Genomic DNA, 22,770 nt, shown 5'->3' with positions numbered 1-22,770 from the left:
GGGCTAATGCGGAGGTTATAATAAGTAGTGGTGACGCCTCGCAACCATACAACATTGTTGGAACCACTATTCCTTCAAACATACCCAGTTTTGCTTTCCGAGATAATGTTCCTTACCTCCACACATTCTTCAAGGCTCCCAGGATTTTCGCCCCCTCCCCCACCCTATGATTCACTTCCGCTTCCATGGTTCCATCCGCTGCCAGATCCACTCCCAGATATCTAAAACACTTTACTTCCTCCAGTTTTCTCCATTCAAACTTACCTCCCAATTGACTTGACCCTCAAACCTACTGTACCTAATAACCTTGCTCTTATTCACATTTACTCTTAACTTTCTTCTTTCACACACTTTATCAAACTCAGTCACCAGCTTCTGCAGTTTCTCACATGAATCAGCCACCAGCGCTGTGTCATCAGCGAACAACAACTGACTCACTTCCCAAGCTCTCTCATCCACAACAGACTTCATACTTGCCCCTCTTTCCAAAACTCTTGCATTTACCTCCCTAACAACCCCATCCATAAACAAATTAAACAACCATGGAGACATCACACACCCCTGCCGCAAACCTACATTCACTGAGAACCAATCACTTTTCTCTCTTCCTACACGTACACATGCCTTACATCCTCGATAAAAACTTTTCACTGCTTCTAACAACTTGCCTCCCACACCATATATTCTTAATACCTTCCACAGAGCATCTCTATCAACTCTATCATATGCCTTCTCCAGATCCATAAATGCTACATACAAATCCATTTGCTTTTCTAAGTATTTCTCACATACATTCTTCAAAGCAAACACCTGATCCACACATCCTCTACCACTTCTGAAACCACACTGCTCTTCCCCAATCTGATGCTCTGTGCATGCCTTCACCCTCTCAATCAATACCCTCCCATATAATTTACCAGGAATACTCAACAAACTTATACCTCTGTAATTTGAGCACTCACTCTTATCCCCTTTGCCTTTGTACAGTGGCACTATGCACCAATTCCGCCAATCCTCAGGCACCTCACCATGAGTCTTACATACATTAAATAACCTTACCAACCAGTTTACAATACAGTCACCCCCTTTTTTAATAGATTCCACTGCAATACCATCCAAACCTGCTGCCTTGCCAGCTTTCATCTTCCACAAAGCTTTTACTACCTCTTCTCTGATTACCAAATCATTTTCCCTAACCCTCTCACTTTGCACACCACCTCGACCAAAACACCCTATATCTGCCACTCTATCATCAAACACATTCAACAAACCTTCAAAATACTCACTCCATCTCCTTCTCACATCACCACTACTTGTTATCACCTCCCCATTTGCACTCTTCACTGAACTTCCCATTTGCTCCCTTGTCTTACGCACTTTATTTACCTCTTTCGAGAACATCTTTTTAGTCTCCCTAAAATTTAATGATACTCTCTCACCCCAACTCTCATTTGCCCTCTTTTTCACCTTTTGCACCTTTCTCTTGACCTCCTGTCTCTTTCTTTTATACATCTCCCACTCAATTGCATTTTTTCCCCGCAAAAATTGTCCAAATGCCTCTCTTTTCTCTTTCACTAATAATCTTACTTCTTCATCCCACCACTCACTACCCGTTCTAATCAACCCACCTCCCACGCTTCTCATGCCGCAAGCATCTTTTGCGCACTCCATCACTGATTCCCTAAATACATCCCATTCCTCCCCCACTCCCCTTACTTCCATTGTTCTCACCTTTTTCCATTCTGTACTCAGTCTCTCCTGGTACTTCCTCACACAAGTCTCCTTCCCAAGCTCACTTACTCTCACCACCTTCTTCACCCCAACATTCACTCTTCTTTCTGAAAACCCACACAAATCTTCACCTTAGCCTCCACAAGATAATGATCAGACATCCCTCCAGTTGCACCTCTCAGCACATTAACATCCAAAAGTCTCTCTTTCGCGCGCCTGTCAATTAACACGTAATCCAATAAGGCTCTCTGGCTATCTCTCCTACTTACATATGTATACTTATGTATGTCTCACTTTTTAAACCAGGTATTCCTAATCACCAGTCTTTTTTCAGCACATAAATATACAAGCTCTTGACCATTTCCATTTACAACACTGAACACCCCATGTATACCAATTATTCCCTCAACTGCCACATTACTCACCTTTGCATTCAAATCACCCATCACTATAATCCGGTCTTGTGCATCAAAACCACTAACACACTCATTCAGCTGCTCCCAAAACACTTGCCTCTCATGATCTTTCTTCTCATGCCCAGGTTCATATGCACCAATAATCACCCATCTCTCTCCATCAACTTTCAGTTTTACCCACATTAATCGAGAAGTTACTTTCTTACATTCTATCACATACTCCCACAACTCCTGTTCCAGGAGTACTGCTACTCCTTCCCTTGCTCTTGTCCTCTCACTAACCCCTGACTTTACTCCCAAGACATTCCCAAACCACTCTTCCCCTTTACCCTTAAGCTTCGTTTCACTCAGAGCCAAAACATCCAGGTTCCTTTCCTCAAACATACTACCTATCTCTCCTTTTATCACATCTTTGTTACATCCACACACATTTAGACACCCCAAATTGAGTCTATGAGGAGGATGAGCACTCCCCGCGTTACTCCTTCTGTTTATATATAGAGTGAATTGGATCGATGTGGTATACCGGGGTTGACGTGCTGTCAGTGGATTGAATCAGGGCATGTGAAGCGTCTGGGGTAAACCATGGAAAGCTGTGTATGTATGTATATTTGCGTGTGTGGACGTATGTATATACATGTGTATGAGGGTGGGTTGGGCCATTTCTTTCGTCTGTTTCCTTGCGCTACCTCGCAAACGCGGGAGACAGCGACAAAGCAAAAACAAACAAAATATATATATATGCTGTCAGTGGATTGAATCAGGGCATGTAAAGTGTCTGGGTTGAACCATGGAAAGCTGTGTAGGTATGTATATTTGCGTGTGTGGATGTATGTATATACATGTGTATGGGGGTGGGTTGGGCCATTTCTTTCGTCTGTTTCCTTGAACTACCTTGCAAACGCGGGAGACAGCGACAAAGCAAAAAAGAAAGAAAAGAAAAGATATATAGGCGCGCGAAAGAGAGACTTTTGGATGTTAATGTGCTGAGAGGTGCAACTGGAGGGATGTCTGATCATTATCTTGTGGAGGCTAAGGTGAAGATTTGTATGGGTTTTCAGAAAAGAAGAGTGAATGGTGGGGTGAAGAGGGTGGTGAGAGTAAGTGAGCTTGGGAAGGAGACTTGTGTGAGGAAGTACCAGGAGAGACTGAGTACAGAATGGAAAAAGGTGAGAACAATGGAAGTAAGAGGAGTGGGGGAAGAATGGGATGTATTTAGGGAATCAGTGATGGAGTGTGCAAAAGATGCTTGTGGCATGAAAAGAGTGGGAGGTGGGTTGATTAGAAAGGGTAGTGAGTGGTGGGATGAAGAAGTAAGATTATTAGTGAAAGAGAAGAGAGAGGCATTTGGACGATTTTTGCAGGGAAAAAATGCAATTGAGTGGGAGATGTATAAAAGAAAGAGACAGGAGGTCAAGAGAATGGTGCAAGAGGTGGAAAAGAGGGCAAATGAGAGTTGGGGTGAGAGAGTATCATTAAATTTTAGGGAGAATAAAAAGATGTTCTGGAAGGAGGTAAATAAAGTGCGTAAGACAAGGGAGCAAATGGGAACTTCAGTGAAGGGCGCAAATGGGGAGGTGATAACAAGTAGTGGTGATGTGAGAAGGAGATGGAGTGAGTATTTTGAAGGTTTGTTGAATGTGTTTGATGATAGAGTGGCAGATATAGGGTGTTTTGGTCGAGGTGGTGTGCAAAGTGAGAGGGTTAGGGAAAACGATTTAGTAAACAGAGAAGAGGTAGTAAAAGCTTTACGGAAGATGAAAGCCGGCAAGGCAGCAGGTTTGGATGGTATTGCAGTGGAATTTATTAAAAAAGGGGGTGACTGTATTATTGACTGGTTGGTAAGGTTATTTAATGTATGTATGACTCATGGTGAGGTGCCTGAGGATTGGCGGAATGCGTACATAGTGCCATTGTACAAAGGCAAAGGGGATAAGAGTGAGTGCTCAAATTACAGAGGTATAAGTTTGTTGAGTATTCCTGGTAAATTATATGGGAGGGTATTGATTGAGAGGGTGAAGGCATGTACAGAGCATCAGATTGGGGAAGAGCAGTGTGGTTTCAGAAGTGGTAGAGGATGTGTGGATCAGGTGTTTGCTTTGAAGAATGTATGTGAGAAATACTTAGAAAAGCAAATGGATTTGTATGTAGCATTTATGGATCTGGAGAAGGCATATGACAGAGTTGATAGAGATGCTCTGTGGAAGGTATTAAGAATATATGGTGTGGGAGGCAAGTTGTTAGAAGCAGTGAAAAGTTTTTATCGAGGATGTAAGGCATGTGTACGTGTAGGAAGAGAGGAAAGTGATTGGTTCTCAGTGAATGTAGGTTTGCGGCAGGGGTGTGTGATGTCTCCATGGTTGTTTAATTTGTTTATGGATGGGGTTGTTAGGGAGGTGAATGCAAGAGTTTTGGAAAGAGGGGCAAGTATGAAGTCTGTTGGGGATGAGAGAGCTTGGGAAGTGAGTCAGTTGTTGTTCGCTGATGATACAGCACTGGTGGCTGATTCATGTGAGAAACTGCAGAAGCTGGTGACTGAGTTTGGTAAAGTGTGTGAAAGAAGAAAGTTAAGAGTAAATGTGAATAAGAGCAAGGTTATTATGTACAGTAGGGTTGAGGATCAAGTCAATTGGGAGGTAAGTTTGAACGGAGCAAAACTGGAGGAAGTAAAGTGTTTTAGATATCTGGGAATGGATCTGGCAGCGAATGGAACCATGGAAGCGTAAGTGGATCAAAGGGTGGGGGAGGGGGCGAAAATCCTGGGAGCCTTGAAGAATGTGTGGAAGTCGAGAACATTATCTCGGAAAGCAAAAATGGGTATGTTTGAAGGAATAGTGGTTCCAACAATGTTGTATGGTTGTGAGGCGTGGGCTATGGATAGAGTTGTGCGCAGGAGGGTGGATGTGCTGGAAATGAGATGTTTGAGGACAATGTTTGGTGCGAGGTGGTTTGATCGAGTAAGTAATGTAAGGGTAAGAGAGATGTGTGGAAATAAAAAGATCGTGGTTGAGAGAGCAGAAGAGGGTGTTTTGAAATGGTTTGGGCACATGGAGAGAATGAGTGAGGAAAGATTGACCAAGTGGATATATGTGTCGGAGGTGGAGGGAACGAGGAGAAGTGGGAGACCAAATTGGAGGTGGAAAGATGGAGTGAAAAAGATTTTGTGTGATCGGGGCCTGAACATGCAGGAGGGCGAAAGGAGGGCAAGGAATAGAGTGAATTGGATTGATGTGGTATACTGGGGTCGACGTGCTGTCAGTGGATTGAATCAGGGCATGTGAAGCGTCTGGGGTAAACCATGGAAAGTTGTGTGGTGCCTGGATGTGGAAAGGGAGCTGCGGTTTCGGGCATTATTGCATGACAGCTAGAGACTGAGTGTGAACGAATGGGGCCTTTGTTGCCTTTTCCTAGCGCTACCTCGCACACATGAGGGGGGAGGGGGATGGTATTCCATGTGTGGCGAGGTGGCGATGGAAATGAATAAAGGCAGACAGTGTGAATTGTGTGCATGGGTACATATGTATGTGTGTGTGTGTGTATATATATGTGTACATTGAGATGTATAGGTATGTATATTTGCGTATATACATGTGTATGGGGGTGGGTTGGGCCATTTCTTTCGTCTGTTTCCTTGCGCTACCTAGCAAATGCGGGAGACAGCGACAAAACAAAATAAATAATAAATAAATATATATATATATATATATATATATTTTTTTTTTTTTTTTTTTTTTTTTTTTTTTTTTTTTATACTTTGTCGCTGTCTCCCGCGTTTGCGAGGTAGCGCGAGGAAACAGACGAAAGAAATGGCCCAACCCCCATACACACGTACATACACACGTCCACACACGCAAATATACATACCTACACAGCTTTCCATGGTTTACCCCAGACGCTTCACATGCCTTGATTCAATCCACTGACAGCACGTCAACCCCTGTATACCACATCGCTCCAATTCACTCTATTCCTTGCCCTCCTTTCACCCTCCTGCATGTTCAGGCCCCGATCACACAAAATCTTTTTCACTCCATCTTTCCACCTCCAATTTGGTCTCCCTCTTCTCCTTGTTCCCTCCACCTCCGACACATATATCCTCTTGGTCAATCTTTCCTCACTCATCCTCTCCATGTGCCCAAACCACTTCAAAACACCCACTTCTGCTCTCTCAACCACGCTCTTTTTATTTCCACACATCTCTCTTACCCTTACGTTACTCACTCGATCAAACCACCTCACACCACACATTGTCCTCAAACATCTCATTTTCAGCACATCCATCCTCCTGCGCACAACTCTATCCATAGCCCACTCCTCGCAACCATACAACATTGTTGGAACCACTATTCCTTCAAACATACCCATTTTTGCTTTCCGAGATAATGTTCTCGACTTCCACACATTCTTCACGGCCCCCAGGATTTTCGCCCCCTCCCCCACCCTATGATCCACTTCCGCTTCCATGGTTCCATCCGCTGCCAGATCCACTCCCAGATATCTAAAACACTTCACTTCCTCCAGTTTTTCTCCATTCAAACTCACCTCCCAATTGACTTGACCCTCAACCCTACTGTACCTAATAACCTTGCTCTTATTCACATTTACTCTTAACTTTCTTCTTCCACACACTTTTCCAAACTCAGTCACCAGCTTCTGCAGTTTCTCACATGAATCAGCCACCAGTGCTGTATCATCAGCGAACAACAACTGCCTCACTTCCCAAGCTCTCTCATCCCCAACAGACTTCATACTTGCCCCTCTTTCCAAAACTCTTGCATTTACCTCCCTAACAACCCCATCCATAAACAAATTAAACAACCATGGAGACATCACACACCCCTGCTGCAAACCTACATTCACTGAGAACCAATCACTTTCCTCTCTTCCTACACGTACACATTTTCTTTATTTTTTGCTTTGTCGCTGTCTCCTGCGTTTGCGAGGTTTTGGGCATTATATATATATATCTTTTTCTTTCAAACTATTCGCCATTTCCCGCATTAGCGAGGTAGCGTTAAGAACAGAGGACTGGGCCTTTGAGGGAATACCCTCACCTGGCCCAATTCTCTGTTCCTTCTTTTGGAAAAAAAAAAGAAAAAAAAAAAAAAAAACGAGAGGGGAGGATTTCCAGCCCCCCGCTCCCTCCCCTTTTAGTCGCCTTCTACGACACGCAGGGAATACGTGGGAAGTATTCTTAATCCCCTATCCCCAGGGATAATATATATATATATATATATATATATATATATATATATATATATCCCTGGGGATAGGGGTTAAGAATACTTCCCACGTATTCCCTGCGTGTCGTAGAAGGCGACTAAAAGGGGAGGGAGCGGGGGGCTGGAAATCCTCCCCTCTCGTTTTTTTTTTAATTTTCCAAAAGAAGGAACAGAGGGGGCCAGGTGAGGATATTCCCAAAAAGGCCCAGTCCTCTGTTCTTAGCGCTACCTCGCTAACGCGGGAAATGGCGAATAGTTAAAAAGAAAGAATATATATATATATATATATATATATATATATATATATATATATATATATATATATATATATATATATATATATATATATATATATATATATATAAGTGGATCATAGGGTGGGGGAGGGGGCGAAAATTCTGGGGGCCTTGAAGAATGTGTGGAAGTCGAGAACATTATCTCGGAAAGCAAAAATGGGTATGTTTGAAGGAATAGTGGTTCCAACAATGTTGTATGGTTGCGAGGCGTGGGCTATGGATAGAGTTGTGCGCAGGAGGATGGATGTGCTGGAAATGAGATGTTTGAGGACAATGTGTGGTGTGAGGTGGTTTGATCGAGTGAGTAACGTAAGGGTAAGAGAGATGTGTGGAAGTAAAAAGAGCGTGGTTGAGAGAGCAGAAGAGGGTGTTTTGAAGTGGTTTGGGCACATGGAGAGGATGAGTGAGGAAAGATTGACCAAGAGGATATATGTGTCGGAGGTGGAGGGAGCAAGGAGAAAAGGGAGACCAAATTGGAGGTGGAAAGATGGAGTGAAAAAGATTTTGTGTGATCGGGGCCTGAACATGCAGGAGGGTGAAAGGAGGGCAAGGAATAGAGTGAATTGGAGCGATGTGGTATACCGGGGTTGACGTGCTGTCAGTGGATTGAATCAAGGCATGTGAAGCGTCTGGGGTAAACCATGGAAAGCTGTGTAGGTATGTATATTTGCGTGTGTGGACGTATGTATATACATGTGTATGGGGGTGGGTTGGGCCATTTCTTTCGTCTGTTTCCTTGCGCTACCTCGCAAACGCGGGAGACAGCGACAAAGTATAAAAAAAAAATGTAGCATTTATGGATCTGGAGAAGGCATATGATAGAGTTGATAGTGATGCTCTGTGGAAGGTATTAAGAATATATGGTGTGGGAGGAAAGTTGTTAGAAGCAGTGAAAAGTTTTTATCGAGGATGTAAGGCATGTGTACGTGTAGGAAGAGAGGAAAGTGATTGGTTCTCAGTGAATGTAGGTTTGCGGCAGGGGTGTGTGATGTCTCCATGGTTGTTTAATTTGTTTATGGATGGGGTTGTTAGGGAGGTAAATGCAAGAGTTTTGGAAAGAGGGGCAAGTATGAAGTCTGTTGGGGATGAGAGAGCTTGGGAAGTGAGTCAGTTGTTGTTCGCTGATGATACAGCGCTGGTGGCTGATTCATGTGAGAAACTGCAGAAGCTGGTGACTGAGTTTGGTAAAGTGTGTGGAAGAACAAAGTTAAGAGTAAATGTGAATAAGAGCAAGGTTATTAGGTACAGTAGGGTTGAGGGTCAAGGCAATTGGGAGGTGAGTTTGAATGGAGAAAAACTGGAGGAAGTGAAGTGTTTTAGATATCTGGGAGTGGATCTGGCAGCGGATGGAACCATGGAAGCGGAAGTGGATCATAGGGTGGGGGAGGGGGCGAAAATTCTGGGGGCCTTGAAGAATGTGTGGAAGTCGAGAACATTATCTCGGAAAGCAAAAATGGGTATGTTTGAAGGAATAGTGGTTCCAACAATGTTGTATGGTTGCGAGGCGTGGGCTATGGTTAGAGTTGTGCGCAGGAGGATGGATGTGCTGGAAATGAGATGTTTGAGGACAATGTGTGGTGTGAGGTGGTTTGATCGAGTGAGTAACATAAGGGTAAGAGAGATGTGTGGAAATAAAAAGAGCGTGGTTGAGAGAGCAGAAGAGGGTGTTTTGAAGTGGTTTGGGCACATGGAGAGAATGAGTGAGGAAAGATTGACCAAGAGGATATATGTGTCGGAGGTGGAGGGAACGAGGAGAAGAGGGAGACCAAATTGGAGGTGGAAAGATGGAGTGAAAAAGATTTTGTGTGATCGGGGCCTGAACATGCAGGAGGGTGAAAGGAGGGCAAGGAATAGAGTGAATTGGAGTGATGTGGTATACCGGGGTTGACGTGCTGTCAGTGGATTGAATCAAGGCATGTGAAGCGTCTGGGGAAAACCATGGAAAGCTGTGTAGGTATGTATATTTGCGTGTGTGGACGTATGTATATACATGTGTATGGGGGGGGGGGTTGGGCCATTTCTTTCGTCTGTTTCCTTGCGCTACCTCGCAAACGCGGGAGACAGCGACAAAGTATAAAAAAAAAAAAAAAAAATATATATATATATATATATATATATATATATATATATATATATATATATATATATATATATATATGGGAGCGGGGGGCTGGAAATCCTCCCCTCTCGTTTTTTTTTTAATTTTCCAAAAGAAGGAACAGAAAATTGGGCCAGGTGAGGGTATTCCCTCAAAGGCCCAGTCCTCTGTTCTGAACGCTACCTCGCTAATGCGGGAAATGGCGAATAGTTTGAAAGAAAAGAATATATATATATATATATATATATATATATATATATATATATATATATATATATATATATATATATATATATATATATATCAAGGCATGTGAAGCGTCCGGGGTAAACCATGGAAAGCTGTGTAGGTATGTATATTTGCGTGTGTGGACGTGTGTATGTACATGTGTATGGGGGGGGTTGGGCCATTTCTTTCGTCTGTTTCCTTGCGCTACCTCGCAAACGCGGGAGACAGCGACAAAGTATAAAAAAAAAAAAAAAAATATATATATATATATATTGTTAGGGAGGTGAATGCAAGAGTTTTGGAAAGAGGGGCAAGTATGAAGTCTGTTGGGGATGAGAGAGCTTGGGAAGTGAGTCAGTTGTTGTTCGCTGATGGTACAGCGCTGGTGGCTGATTCATATGAGAAACTGCAGAAGCTGGTGACTGAGTTTGGTAAAGTGTGTGAAAGAAGAAAGTTAAGAGTAAATGTGAATAAGAGCAAGGTTATTAGGTACAGTTTGAATGAGTTTGAATGGAGAAAAACTGGAGGAAGTGAAGTGTTTTAGATATCTGGGAGTGGATCTGGCAGCGGATGGAACCATGGAAGCGGAAGTGGATCATAGGGTGGGGGAGGGGGCGAAAATTCTGGGAGCCTTGAAGAATGTGTGGAAGTCGAGAACATTATCTCGGAAAGCAAAAATGGGTATGTTTGAAGGAATAGTGGTTCCAACAATGTTGTATGGTTGCGAGGCGTGGACTATGGATAGAGTTGTGCACAGGAGGATGGATGTGCTGGAAATGAGATGTTTGAGGACAATGTGTGGTGTGAGGTGGTTTGATCGAGTAAGTAACGTAAGGGTAAGAGAGATGTGTGGAAATAAAAAGAGCATGGTTGAGAGAGCAGAAGAGGGTGTTTTGAAATGGTTTGGTCACATGGAGAGAATGAGTGAGGAAAGATTGACTAAGAGGATATATGTGTCGGAGGTGGAGGGAACGAGGAGAAGAGGGAGACCAAATTGGAGGTGGAAAGATGGAGTGAAAAAGATTTTGTGTGATCGGGGTCTGAACATAAAGGAGGGTGAAAGGAGGGCAAGGAATAGAGTAAATTGGAGCGATGTGGTATACCGGGGTTGACGTGCTGTCAGTGGATTGAATCAAGGCATGTGAAGCGTCTGGGGTAAACCATGGAAAGCTGTGTAGGTGTGTATATTTGCGTGTGTGGACGTATGTATATACATGTGTATGGGGGAGGGTTGGGCCATTTCTTTCGTCTGTTTCCTTGCGCTACCTCGCAAACGCGGGAGACAGCGACAAAGTATAATAAAAAAAAAAATATATATATATATATATATATATATATATATATATATATATATATATATATATATATTATCCATGGGGATAGGGGAGAAAGAAGACTTCCCATGTATTCCCTGCGTGTCATAGAAGGTGAGTAAAAGGGGAGGGAGCGGGGGGCTGGAAATCCTCCCCTCTTGTTTTTTTTTTTTTTTAATTTTCCAAAAGAAGGAACAGAGAAGGGGGCCAGGTGAGGATATTCCCTCAGAGGCCCAGTCCTCTGTTCTTAACGCTACCTGGCACACACTTTTCCAAACTCAGTCACCAACTTCTGCAGTTTCTTACTCGAATTAGCCACCAGTGTTGTATGACATACACGCACAGTTGAGTTTTTTAGTTTTTCTTGTACATACTTGTTAAATGAAATAGTTGAATTTTTCTCTTTTGCTTTACTAGTAGGTTTGGGTGCTCCTGTTACTTGTTAAACAAGCAACTCACTGACCTTTATGTAGAGAAAGTATGGGATTAGGGAAATAGAAGAATTATATGTCTTGTTTAATTTGAAAACATTTTCAGAATAGATAGAAAGAGGGTTTTGGAATGAGTAGTACATTTCTTGATTGCTTTTATAATGTAAACAATGTCTACCAACAGCCAGGTAGCAAACAAGGTCACAGGTGAACATAGCTGTGTCATGGTTCAATCTCTTGATGCTAGTGAAGATCCAGCAGTCAGCAGTGGCACAAAAGTGAGGGAAAATTCTTGGATCGGGAGACCTTCAAAAGAGTTTTTGAAACGATTTCTCTCTCTACTTGGAGGCCCTCTTAGTGATATTTCACCTTTGCTAGCTCTTAGAGCTATTCAGGCACATAACATCAAAATTACACAAAAAGGTATGTAACAGATGAAGTATTACAAATAAGTCCATTTGTAAGTGGCTTTAATCAGCCATGGAAGTGCTTTCCTGTAAAATTGTAATTGATCTATCTGTATACCTATCTGTCTATCTATATCTCTTGACACATGTTCCCTTTGGGAACTTCCTAATAGGGGTGGCCACAGCAAATGTCTCCATAACAGTGCCACTTTTTAGCCTTTAGTGCCTCATCCTTAATATGCCGCCGGCAGAGGGCAACTCTAGTGCAGTGTTTTCATTCTCCTACCTAATATTGTTGCTGACTACTTCTACCTATTAATATTATTATTGATTGAGAGGGTGAAAGCATGTACAGAGCATCAGACTGGGGAAGAGCAGTGTGGTTTCAGAAGTGGTAGAGGATGTGTGGATCAGGTGTTTGCTTTGAAGAATGTATGTGAGAAATACTTAGAAAAGCAAATGGATTTGTGTGTAGCATTTATGGATCTGGAGAAGGCATATGATAGAGTTGATAGAGATGCTCTGTGGAAGGTATTAAGAGTATATGGTGTGGGATGCAAGTTGCTAGAAGCAGTGAAAAGTTTTATTGAGGATGTAAGGCATGTGTATGTGTAGGAAGAGAGGAAAGTGATTGGTTCTCAGTGAATGTTGGTTTGCAGCAGGGGTGTATGATGTCTTCCTGCTTGTTTAATTTGTTTATGGATGTGGTTGTTAGGGAGGTGAATGCAAGAGTTTTGGAAAGAGGGGCAAGTATGCAGTCTGTTGTGGATGAGAGAGCTTGGGAAGTGAGTCAGTTGTTGTTTGCTGATGTTACAGTGCTGGTGGCTGATTCGTGTGAGAAACTGCAGAAGCTGGTGACTGAGTTTGGTAAATTGTGTGAAAGAAGAAAGCTGAGAGTAAATATGAATAAGAGCAAGGTTATTAGGTACAGTAGGTTTGAGGGTCAAGTCAATTGGGAGGTAGGGTTGAATGGAGAAAAACTGGAGGAAGTGAAGTGTTTTAGTTATCTGGGAGTTTGGCAACAGATGGAGCCATGGAAGCGGAATTAAGTCACAGGATGGGGGAGGGGGCGAATGTTCTGGGAGCGTTGAAAAATGTGTGGAAGGTGACAAGACTATCTCAAAAAGCAAAAATAGGTATGTTTGAAGGAATAGTGGTTCCAACAATGTTATATGGTTGCGAGGCGTGAGCTATAGATAGGGTTGTGTGGAAGAGGGTGGATGTGTTGGAAATGAGATGTTAGAGGACAATATGTGGTGCGAGGTGGTTTGATCAAGTAAGTAATGAAAGGGTAAGAGAGATTTGTGGTAATAAAAATAGTGTGGTTGAGAGAGCAGAAGAGGGTGTATTTGAAATGGTTGGGTCACATGGAGAGAATGAGTGAGGAAAGATTGACAAAGAGGATACATGTGTCAGCGGTGGAGGGAACGAGGAGAAGTGGGAGACCAAATTGGAGGTGGAAGGATGGAGTGAAAAAGATTTTGAGCGATTGGGGCCTGAACATGCAGGAGGGTAAAAAGTGTGCAAGAAATAGTGTGAAATGGAACGATGTGGTATACCGGGGTCGACGTGCTGTCAATGGATTGAACCAGGGCATTTGAAGCGTCTGGGGTAAACCATGGAAAGTTTTGTGGAGCCTGGATGTGGAAAGGAGCTGTGGTGTTGGTGCATTATACATGACAGTTGGAGACTGAGTGTGAACGAATGTGGCCTTTGATGTCTTTTCCTAGCACTGTCTCGCATGTGTGCAGGGAAGGGAGCTGTCATTTCATATGTGGCAGGTTGGCGATGGGAATGAATAAAGGCAGCAAGTATGAGTTATGTACATGTGTATGTATGTATATGTCTTTGTATGTATATTTATATATATATATATATATATATATATATATATATATATATATATATATATATTTTTTTTTTTTTTTGCTTTGTCGCTGTCTCCCGCGTTTGCGAGGTAGCGCAAGGAAACAGATGAAAGAAATGGCCCAACCCACCCCCATACACATGTATATACATACGTCCACACACGCAAATATACATACCTACACAGCTTTCCATGGTTTACCCCAGACGCTTCGCATGCCCTGATTCAATCCACTGACAGCACGTCAACCCCGGTATACCACATCGATCCAATTCACTCTGTTCCTTGCCCTCCTTTCACCCTCCTGCATGTTCAGGCCCCGATCACTCAAAATCTTTTTCACTCCATCTTTTCACCTCCAATTTGGTCTCCCACTTCTCCTCGTTCCCTCCACCTCCGACACATATATCCTCTTGGTCAATCTTTCCTCACTCATTCTCTCCATGTGCCCAAACCATTTCAAAACACCCTCTTCTCCTCTCTCAACCACGCTCTTTTTATTTCCACACATCTCTCTTACCCTTACGTTACTTACTCGATCAAACCACCTCACACCACACATTGTCCTCAAACATCTCATTTCCAGCACATCCATCCTCCTGCGCACAACTCTATCCATAGCCCACACCTCGCAACCATACAACATGTTGGAACCACTATTCCTTCAAACATACCCATTTTTGCTTTCCGAGGTAATGTTCTCGACTTCCACACATTCTTCAAGGCTCCCATGATTTTCGCCCCCTCCCCCACCCTATGATCCACTTCCGCTTCCATGGTTCCATCCGCAGCCAGATCCACTCCCAGATATCTAAAACACTTTACTTCCTCCAGTTTTTCTCCATTCAAACTTACCTCCCAATTGACTTGACCCTCAACCCTACTGTACCTAATTACCTTGCTCTTATTCACATTTACTCTTAACTTTCTTCTTTCACACACTTTACCAAACTCAGTCACCAGCTTCTGCAGTTTCTCACATGAATCAGCCACCAGCGCTGTATCATCAGCGAACAACAACTGACACTTCCCAAGCTCTCTCATCCCCAACAGACTTCATACTTGCCCCTCTTTCCAAAACTCTTGCATTCACCTCCCTAACAACCCCATCCATAAACAAATTAAACAACCATGGAGACATCACACACCCCTGCCGCAAACCTACATTCACTGAGAACCAGTCACTTTCCTCTCTTCCTACACATACACATGCCTTACATCCTCGATAAAAACTTTTCACTGCATCTAACAACTTGCCTCCCACACCATATATTCTTAATACCTTCCACAGAGCATCTCTATCAACTCTATCATATGCCTTCTCCAGATCCATAAATGCTACATACAAATCCATTTGCTTTTCTAAGTATTTCTCGTATACATTCTTCAAAGCAAACACCTGATCCACACATCCTCTACCACTTCTGAAACCACACTGCTCTTCCCCAATCTGATGCTCTGTACATGCCTTCACCCTCTCAATCAATACCCTCCCATATAATTTACCAGGAATACTCAACAAACTTATACCTCTGTAATTTGAGCACTCACTCTTATCCCCTTTGCCTTTGTACAATGGCACTATGCACGCATTCCGCCAATCCTCAGGCACCTCACCATGAGTCATACATACATTAAATAACCTTACCAACCAGTCAGTAATACAGTCACCCCCTTTTTTAATAAATTCCACTGCAATACCATCCAAACCTGCTGCCTTGCCGGCTTTCATCTTCCGCAAAGCTTTTACTACCTCTTCTCTGTTTACCAAATCATTTTCCCTAACCCTCTCACTTTGCGCACCACCTCGACCAAAACACCCTATATCTGCCACTCTATCATCAAAAACATTCAACAAACCTTCAAAATACTCACTCCATCTCCTTCTCACATCACCACTACTTGTTATCACCTCCCCATTTGCGCCCTTCACTGAAGTTCCCATTTGCTCCCTTGTCTTACGCACTTTATTTACCTCTTTCCAGAACATCTTTTTATTCTCCCTAAAGTTTAATGATACTCTGTCACCCCAACTCTCATATATATATATATATATATATTTTTTTTTTGCTTTGTCGCTGTCTCCCGCGTTTGCGAGGTAGCGCAAGGAAACAGACGAAAGAAATGGCCCAACCCACCCCCATACACATGTATATACATACGTCCACACACGCAAATATACATACCTACACAGCTTTCCATGGTTTACCCCAGACGCTTCACATGCCCTGATTCAATCCACTGACAGCACGTCAACCCCGTTATACCACATCGCTCCAATTCACTCTATTCCTTGCCCTCCTTTCACCCTCCTGCATGTTCAGGCCCCGATCACACAAAATCCTTTGCACTCCATCTTTCCACCTCCAATTTGGTCTCCCTCTTCTCCTCGTTCCCTCCACCTCCGACACATATATCCTCTTGGTCAATCTTTCCTCACTCATTCTCTCCATGTGCCCAAACCATTTCAAAACACCCTCTTCTGCTCTCTCAACCACGCTCTTTTTATTTCCACACATCTCTCTTACCCTTAAGTTACTTACTTGATCACACAACCTCACACCACACATTGTCCTCAAACATCTCATTTCCAGCACATCCATCCTCCTGCGCACAACTCTATCCATAGCCCACGCCTCGCAACCATACAACATTGTTGGAACCACTATTCCTTCAAACATACCCATTTTTGCTTTCCGAGATAATGTTCTCGACTTCCACACATTCTTCAAGGCTCCCAGAATTTTCGCCCCCTCCCCCACCCTATGATCCACTTCCGCTTCCATGGTTCCATCCGCTGCCAGATCCACTCCTAGATATCTAAAACACTTCACTTCCTCCAGTTTTTCTCCATTCAAACTCACCTCCCAATTGACTTGACCCTCAACCCTACTGTACCTAATAACCTTGCTCTTATTCACATTTACTCTTAACTTTCTTCTTTCACACACTTTACCAAACTCAGTCACCAGCTTCTGCTGTTTCTCACATGAATCAGCCACCAGCGCTGTATCATCAGCGAAAAACAACTGACTCACTTCCCAAGCTCTCTCATCCCCAACAGACTTCATACTTGCCCCTCTTTCCAAAACTCTTGCATTCACCTCCCTAACAACCCCATCCATAAACAAATTAAACAACTATGGAGACATCACACACCCCTGCCGCAAACCTACATTCACTGAGAACCAATCACTTTCCTCTCTTCCTACACGTACACATGCCTTACATCCTCGATAAAAACTTTTCACTGCTTCTAACAACTTGCCTCCCACACCATATATTCTTAATACCTTCCACAGAACATCTCTATCAACTCTATCATATGCCTTCTCCAGATCCATAAATGCTACATACAAATCCATTTGCTTTTCTAAGTATTTCTCACATACATTCTTCAAAGCAAACACCTGATCCACACATCCTCTACCACTTCTGAAACCACACTGCTCTTCCCCAATCTGATGCTCTGTACATGCCTTCACCCTCTCAATCAATACCCTCCCATATAATTTACCAGGAATACTCAACAAACTTATACCTCTGTAATTTGAGCACTCACTCTTATCCCCTTTGCCTTTGTACAATGGCACTATGCACGCATTCCGCCAATCCTCAGGCACCTCACCATGAGTCATACAGACATTAAATAACCTTACCAACCAGTCAGTAATACAGTCACCCCCTTTTTTAATAAATTCCACTGCAATACCATCCAAACCTGCTGCCTTGCCGGCTTTCATCTTCCGCAAAGCTTTTACTACCTCTTCTCTGTTTACCAAATCATTTTCCCTAACCCTCTCACTTTGCACACCACCTCAACCAAAACACCCTATATCTGCCACTCTATCATCAAACACATTCAACAAACCTTCAAAATACTCACTCCATCTCCTCACATCACTACCACTTGTTATCACCTCCCCATTTGCGCCCTTCACTGAAGTTCCCATTTGCTCCCTTGTCTTACGCACTTTATTTACCTCCTTCCAGAACATCTTTATGTCGTAGAAGGCGACTAGAGGGGTCGGGAGCGGGGGGCCAGAAATCCTCCCCTCCTTGTATTTTTTAACTTTCTAAAATGGGAAACAGAAGAAGGAGTCACGCGGGGAGTGTTCATCCTCCTCGAAGGCTCAGACTGGGGTGTCTAAATGTGTGTCGATGTAACCAAGATGTGAAAAAAGGAGAGATAGGTAGTATGTTTGAGGAAAGGAACCTGGATGTTTTGGCTCTGAGTGAAACGAAGCTCAAGGGTAAAGGGGAAGAGTGGTTTGGGAATGTCTTGGGAGTAAAGTCAGGGGTTAGTGAGAGGACAAGAGCAAGGGAAGGAGTAGCAGTACTCCTGAAACAGGAGTTGTGGGAGTATGTGACAGAATGTAAGAAAGTAAATTCTCGATTAATATGGGTAAAACTGAAAGTTGATGGAGAGAGATGGGTGATTATTGGTGCATAATCACTTGGGCATGAGAAGAAAGATCATGAGAGGCAAGTGTTTTGGGAGCAGCTGAATGAGTGTGTTAGTGGTTTTGATGCACGAGATCGGGTTATAGTGATGGGTGATTTGAATGCAAAGGTGAGTAATGTGGCAGTTGAGGGAATAATTGGTATACATGGGGTGTTCAGTGTTGTAAATGGAAATGGTGAAGAGCTTGTAGATTTATGTGCTGAAAAAGGACTGGTGATTGGGAATACCTGGTTTAAAAAGCGAGATATACATAAGTATACATATGTAAGTAGGAGAGATGGCCAGAGAGCGTTATTGGATTACGTGTTAATTGACAGGCGCGCGAAAGAGAGACTTTTTGATGCTAATGTGCTGAGAGGTGCAACTGGAGGGATGTCTGATCATTATCTTGTGGAGGGTAAGGTGAAGATTTGTATGGGTTTTCAGAAAAGAAGAGTGAATGTTGGGGTGAAGAGGGTGATGAGAGTAAGTGAGCTTGGGAAGGAGACTTGTGTGAGGAAGTACCAGGAGGGACTGAGTACAGAATGGAAAAAGGTGAGAACAATGGAAGTAAGGGGAGTAGGGGAGGAATGGGATGTATTTCGGGAATCAGTGATGGATTGCGCAAAAGATACTTGTGGCATGAGAAGAGTGGTAGGTGGGTTGATTAGAAAAGGGTAGTGAGTGGTGGGATGAAGAAGTAAGATTATTAGTGAAAGAGAAGAGAGAGGCATTTGGACGATTTTTGCAGGGAAAAAATGCAATTGAGTGGGAGATGTATAAAAGAAAGAGACAGGAGGTCAAGAGAAAGGTGCAAGAGGTGAAAAAGAGGGCAAATGAGAGTTGGGGTGAGAGAGTATCATTAAATTTTAGGGAGACTAAAAAGATGTTCTGGAAGGAGGTAAATGAAGTGCGTAAGACAAGGGAGCAAATGGGAACTTCAGTGAAGGGCACAAATGGGGAGGTGATAACAAGTAGTGTTGATGTGAGAAGGAGATGGAGTGAGTATTTTGAAGGTTTGTTGAATGTGTTTGATGATAGAGTGGCAGATATAGGGTGTTTTGGTCGAGGTGGTGTGCAAAGTGAGAGGGTTAGGGAAAATGATTTGGTAAACAGAGAGGAGGTAGTAAAAGCTTTGCAGAAGATGAAAGCCGGCAAGGCAGCAGGTTTGGATGGTATTGCAGTGGAATTTATTAAAAAAGGGGGTGACTGTATTATTGACTAGTTGGTAAGGTTATTTAATGTATGTATGACTCATGGTGAGGTGCCTGAGGATTGGCGGAATGCGTGCATAGTGCTATTGTACAAAGGCAAAGGGGATAAGAGTGAGTGCCCAAATTACAGAGGTATAAGTTTGTTGAGTATTCCTAGTAAATTATATGGGAGGGTATTGATTGAGAGGGTGAAGGCATGTACAGAGCATCAGATTGGGGAAGAGCAGTGTGGTTTCAGAAGTGGTAGAGGATGTGTGGATCAGTCGTTTGTTTTGAAGAATGTATGTGAGAAATACTTAGAAAAGCAAATTGATTTGTATGTAGCATTTATGGATCTGGAGAAGGCATATGATAGAGTTGATAGAGATGCTCTGTGGAAGGTATTAAGAATATATGGTGTGGGAGGCAAGTTGTTAGAAGCAGTGAAAAGTTTTTATCGAGGATGTAAGGCATGTGTACGTGTAGGAAGAGAGGAAAGTGATTGGTTCTCAGTGAATGTAGGTTTGCGGCAGGGGTGTGTGATGTCTCCATGGTTGTTTAATTTGTTTATGGATGGGGTTGTTAGGGAGGTGAATGCAAGAGTTTTGGAAAGAGGGGTAAGTGTGAAGTCTGTTGGGAATGAGAGAGCTTGGGAAGTGAGTCAGTTGTTGTTCGCTGATGATACAGCGCTGGTGGCTGATTCATGTAAGAAACTGCAGAAGCTGGTGACTGAGTTTGGTAAAGTGTGTGAAAGAAGAAAGTTAAGAGTAAATGTGAATAAGAGCAAGGTAATTAGGTACAGTAGGGTTGAGGGTCAAGTCAATTGGGAGGTAAGTTTGAATGGAGAAAAACTGGAGGAAGTAAAGTATTTTAGATATCTGGGAGTGGATTTGGCAGCAGATGGAACCATGGAAGCGGAGGTGGATCATAGGGTGGGGGAGGGGGCGAAAATCCTGGGAGCCTTGAAGAATGTGTGGAAGTCGAGAACATTATCTCGGAAAGCAAAAATGGGTATGTTTGAAGGAATAGTGGTTCCAACAATGTTGTGTAGTTGTGAGGCATGGGCTATGGATAGAGTTGTGTGCAGGAGGATGGATGTGCTGGAAATGAGATGTTTGAGGACAATGTGTGGTGTGAGGTGGTTTGATCGAGTAAGTAACATAAAGGTAAGAGAGATGTGTGGAAATAAAAAGAGCGTGGTTGAGAGAGCAGAAGAGGGTGTTTTGAAATGGTTTGGGCACTTGGAGAGAATGAGTGAGGAAAGATTGACCAAGAGGATATATGTGTCGGAGGTGGAGGGAACGAGGAGAAGTGGGAGACCAAATTGGAGGTGGAAAGATGGAGTGAAAAAGATTTTGAGTGATCGGGGCCTGAACATGCAGGAGGGTGAAAGCAGGGCAAGGAATAGAGTTAATTGGATAGATGTGGTATACCGGGGTTGACGTGCTGTCAGTGGATTGAATCAGGGCATGTGAAGCGTCTGGGGTAAACCACGGAAAGCTGTGTAGGTATGTATATTTGCGTGTGTGGACGTATGTATATACATGTGTATGGGGGTGGGTAGGGCCATTTCTTTCGTCTGTTTCCTTGCGCTACCTCGCAAACGCGGGAGACCGAAAAAAAAAGAGAAAAAAGAAAAAAAAAACAGATATTGGGATAGGGGAGAAAGAATACTTCCCATGCATTCCTCACGTGTCGTAGAAGGCGACTAAAGGGGACGGGAGTGGGGGGCCAGAACCCCTCCCCTCCTTGTATTTTAACTTTCTCAAAGGGGAAACAGAAGAAGGAGTCACGCGAGGAGTGCTCATCCTCCTCGAAGGCTCAGATTAGGGTGTCTAAATGTGTGTGGATGTAACAAAGATGAGAAAAAAGGAGAGATATGTAGTATGTTTGAGGAAAGGAACCTGGATGTTTTGGCTCTGAGTGAAACGAAGCTCAAGGGTAAAGGGGAAGAGTGGTTTGGGAATGTCGTGGGAGTAAAGTTAGGGGTTAGTGAGAGGACAAGAGCAAGGGAAGGAGTAGCACTACTCCTGAATCAGGAGTTGTAGGAGTATGTGATAGAACGTAAGAAAGTAAATTCTAGATTTATATGGGTAAAACTGAAAGTTGATGGAGAGAGAGGGGTGATTATTGGTGCATATGCACCTGGGCATGAGAAGAAAGATCATGAGAGGCAAGTGTTTTGGGAGCAGCTGAATGAGTGTGTTAGTGGTTTTGATGCACAAGACTGGGTTATAGTGATGGGTTATTTGAATGCAAAGGTGAGTAATGTGGCAGTTGAGGGAATAATTGGTATACATGGAGTGTTCAGTGTTGTAAATGGAAATGGTGAAGAGCTTGTAGATTTATGTGCTGAAAAAGGACTGGTGATTGGGAATACCTGGTTTAAAAAGCGAGATATACATAAGTATACGTATGTAAGTAGGAGAGATGGCCAGAGAGCGTTATTGGATTACGTGTTAATTGACAGACACACGAAAGAGAGACTTTTGGATGTTAATGTGCTGAGAGGTGCAACTGGAGGGATGTCTGATCATTATCTTGTGGGGGTTTTCAGAAAAGAAGAGAGAATGTTGGGGTGAAGAGAGTGGTGAGAGTAAGTGAGCTTGGGAAGGAGACTTGTGTGAGGAAGTACCAGGAGAGACTGAGTACAGAATGGAAAAAGGTGAGAACAAAGGAGGTAAAGGGAGTGGGGGAGGAATGGGATGTATTTAGGGAATCAGTGATGGCTTGCGCAAAAGATGCTTTTGGCATGAGAAGCGTGGGAGGTGGGTTGATTAGAAAAGGTAGTGAGTGGTGGGATGAAGAAGTGAGATTATTAGTGAAAGAGAAGAGAGAGGCATTTGGACAATTTTTGCAGGGAAAAAATGCAAATGAGTGGGAGAGGTATAAAAGAAAGAGGCAGGAGGTCAAGAGAAAGGTGCAAGAGGTGAAAAAGAGGGCAAATGAGGGTTGGGGTGAGAGAGTATCATTAAATTTCAGGGAGAATAAAAAGATGTTTTGGAAGGAGGTAAATAAAGTGCGTAAGACAAGGGAGCAAATGGGAACTTCAGTGAAGGGGTCTAATGGGGAGGTGATAACAAGTAGTGGTGATGTGAGAAGGAGATGGAGTGAGTATTTTGAA

At 43.1% G+C, this 22,770-nt stretch overlaps 1 protein-coding gene across 1 annotated transcript in view; it reads left to right on the top strand.

Annotated features, from left to right (window-relative positions):
• The window catches only part of LOC139759055 (RNA cytidine acetyltransferase-like), a 175,190-nt gene that overhangs the window by 138,478 nt on the left and 13,942 nt on the right, over positions 1-22,770 (top strand). Inside the window, exon 15 of the mRNA XM_071680969.1 lies at positions 11,920-12,158. Coding sequence (XP_071537070.1) covers positions 11,920-12,158 — 239 coding nt within the window. The remainder of the gene's footprint in view (positions 1-11,919; positions 12,159-22,770) is intronic.

The sequence above is a fragment of the Panulirus ornatus genome, chromosome 32 (assembly GCF_036320965.1).
Source record: "Panulirus ornatus isolate Po-2019 chromosome 32, ASM3632096v1, whole genome shotgun sequence".
NCBI lineage: Eukaryota > Metazoa > Arthropoda > Malacostraca > Decapoda > Palinuridae > Panulirus > Panulirus ornatus.
The sequence above is the reverse complement of the archived record's forward strand: the minus strand, read 5'-3'. Positions and strand labels throughout refer to the sequence as shown.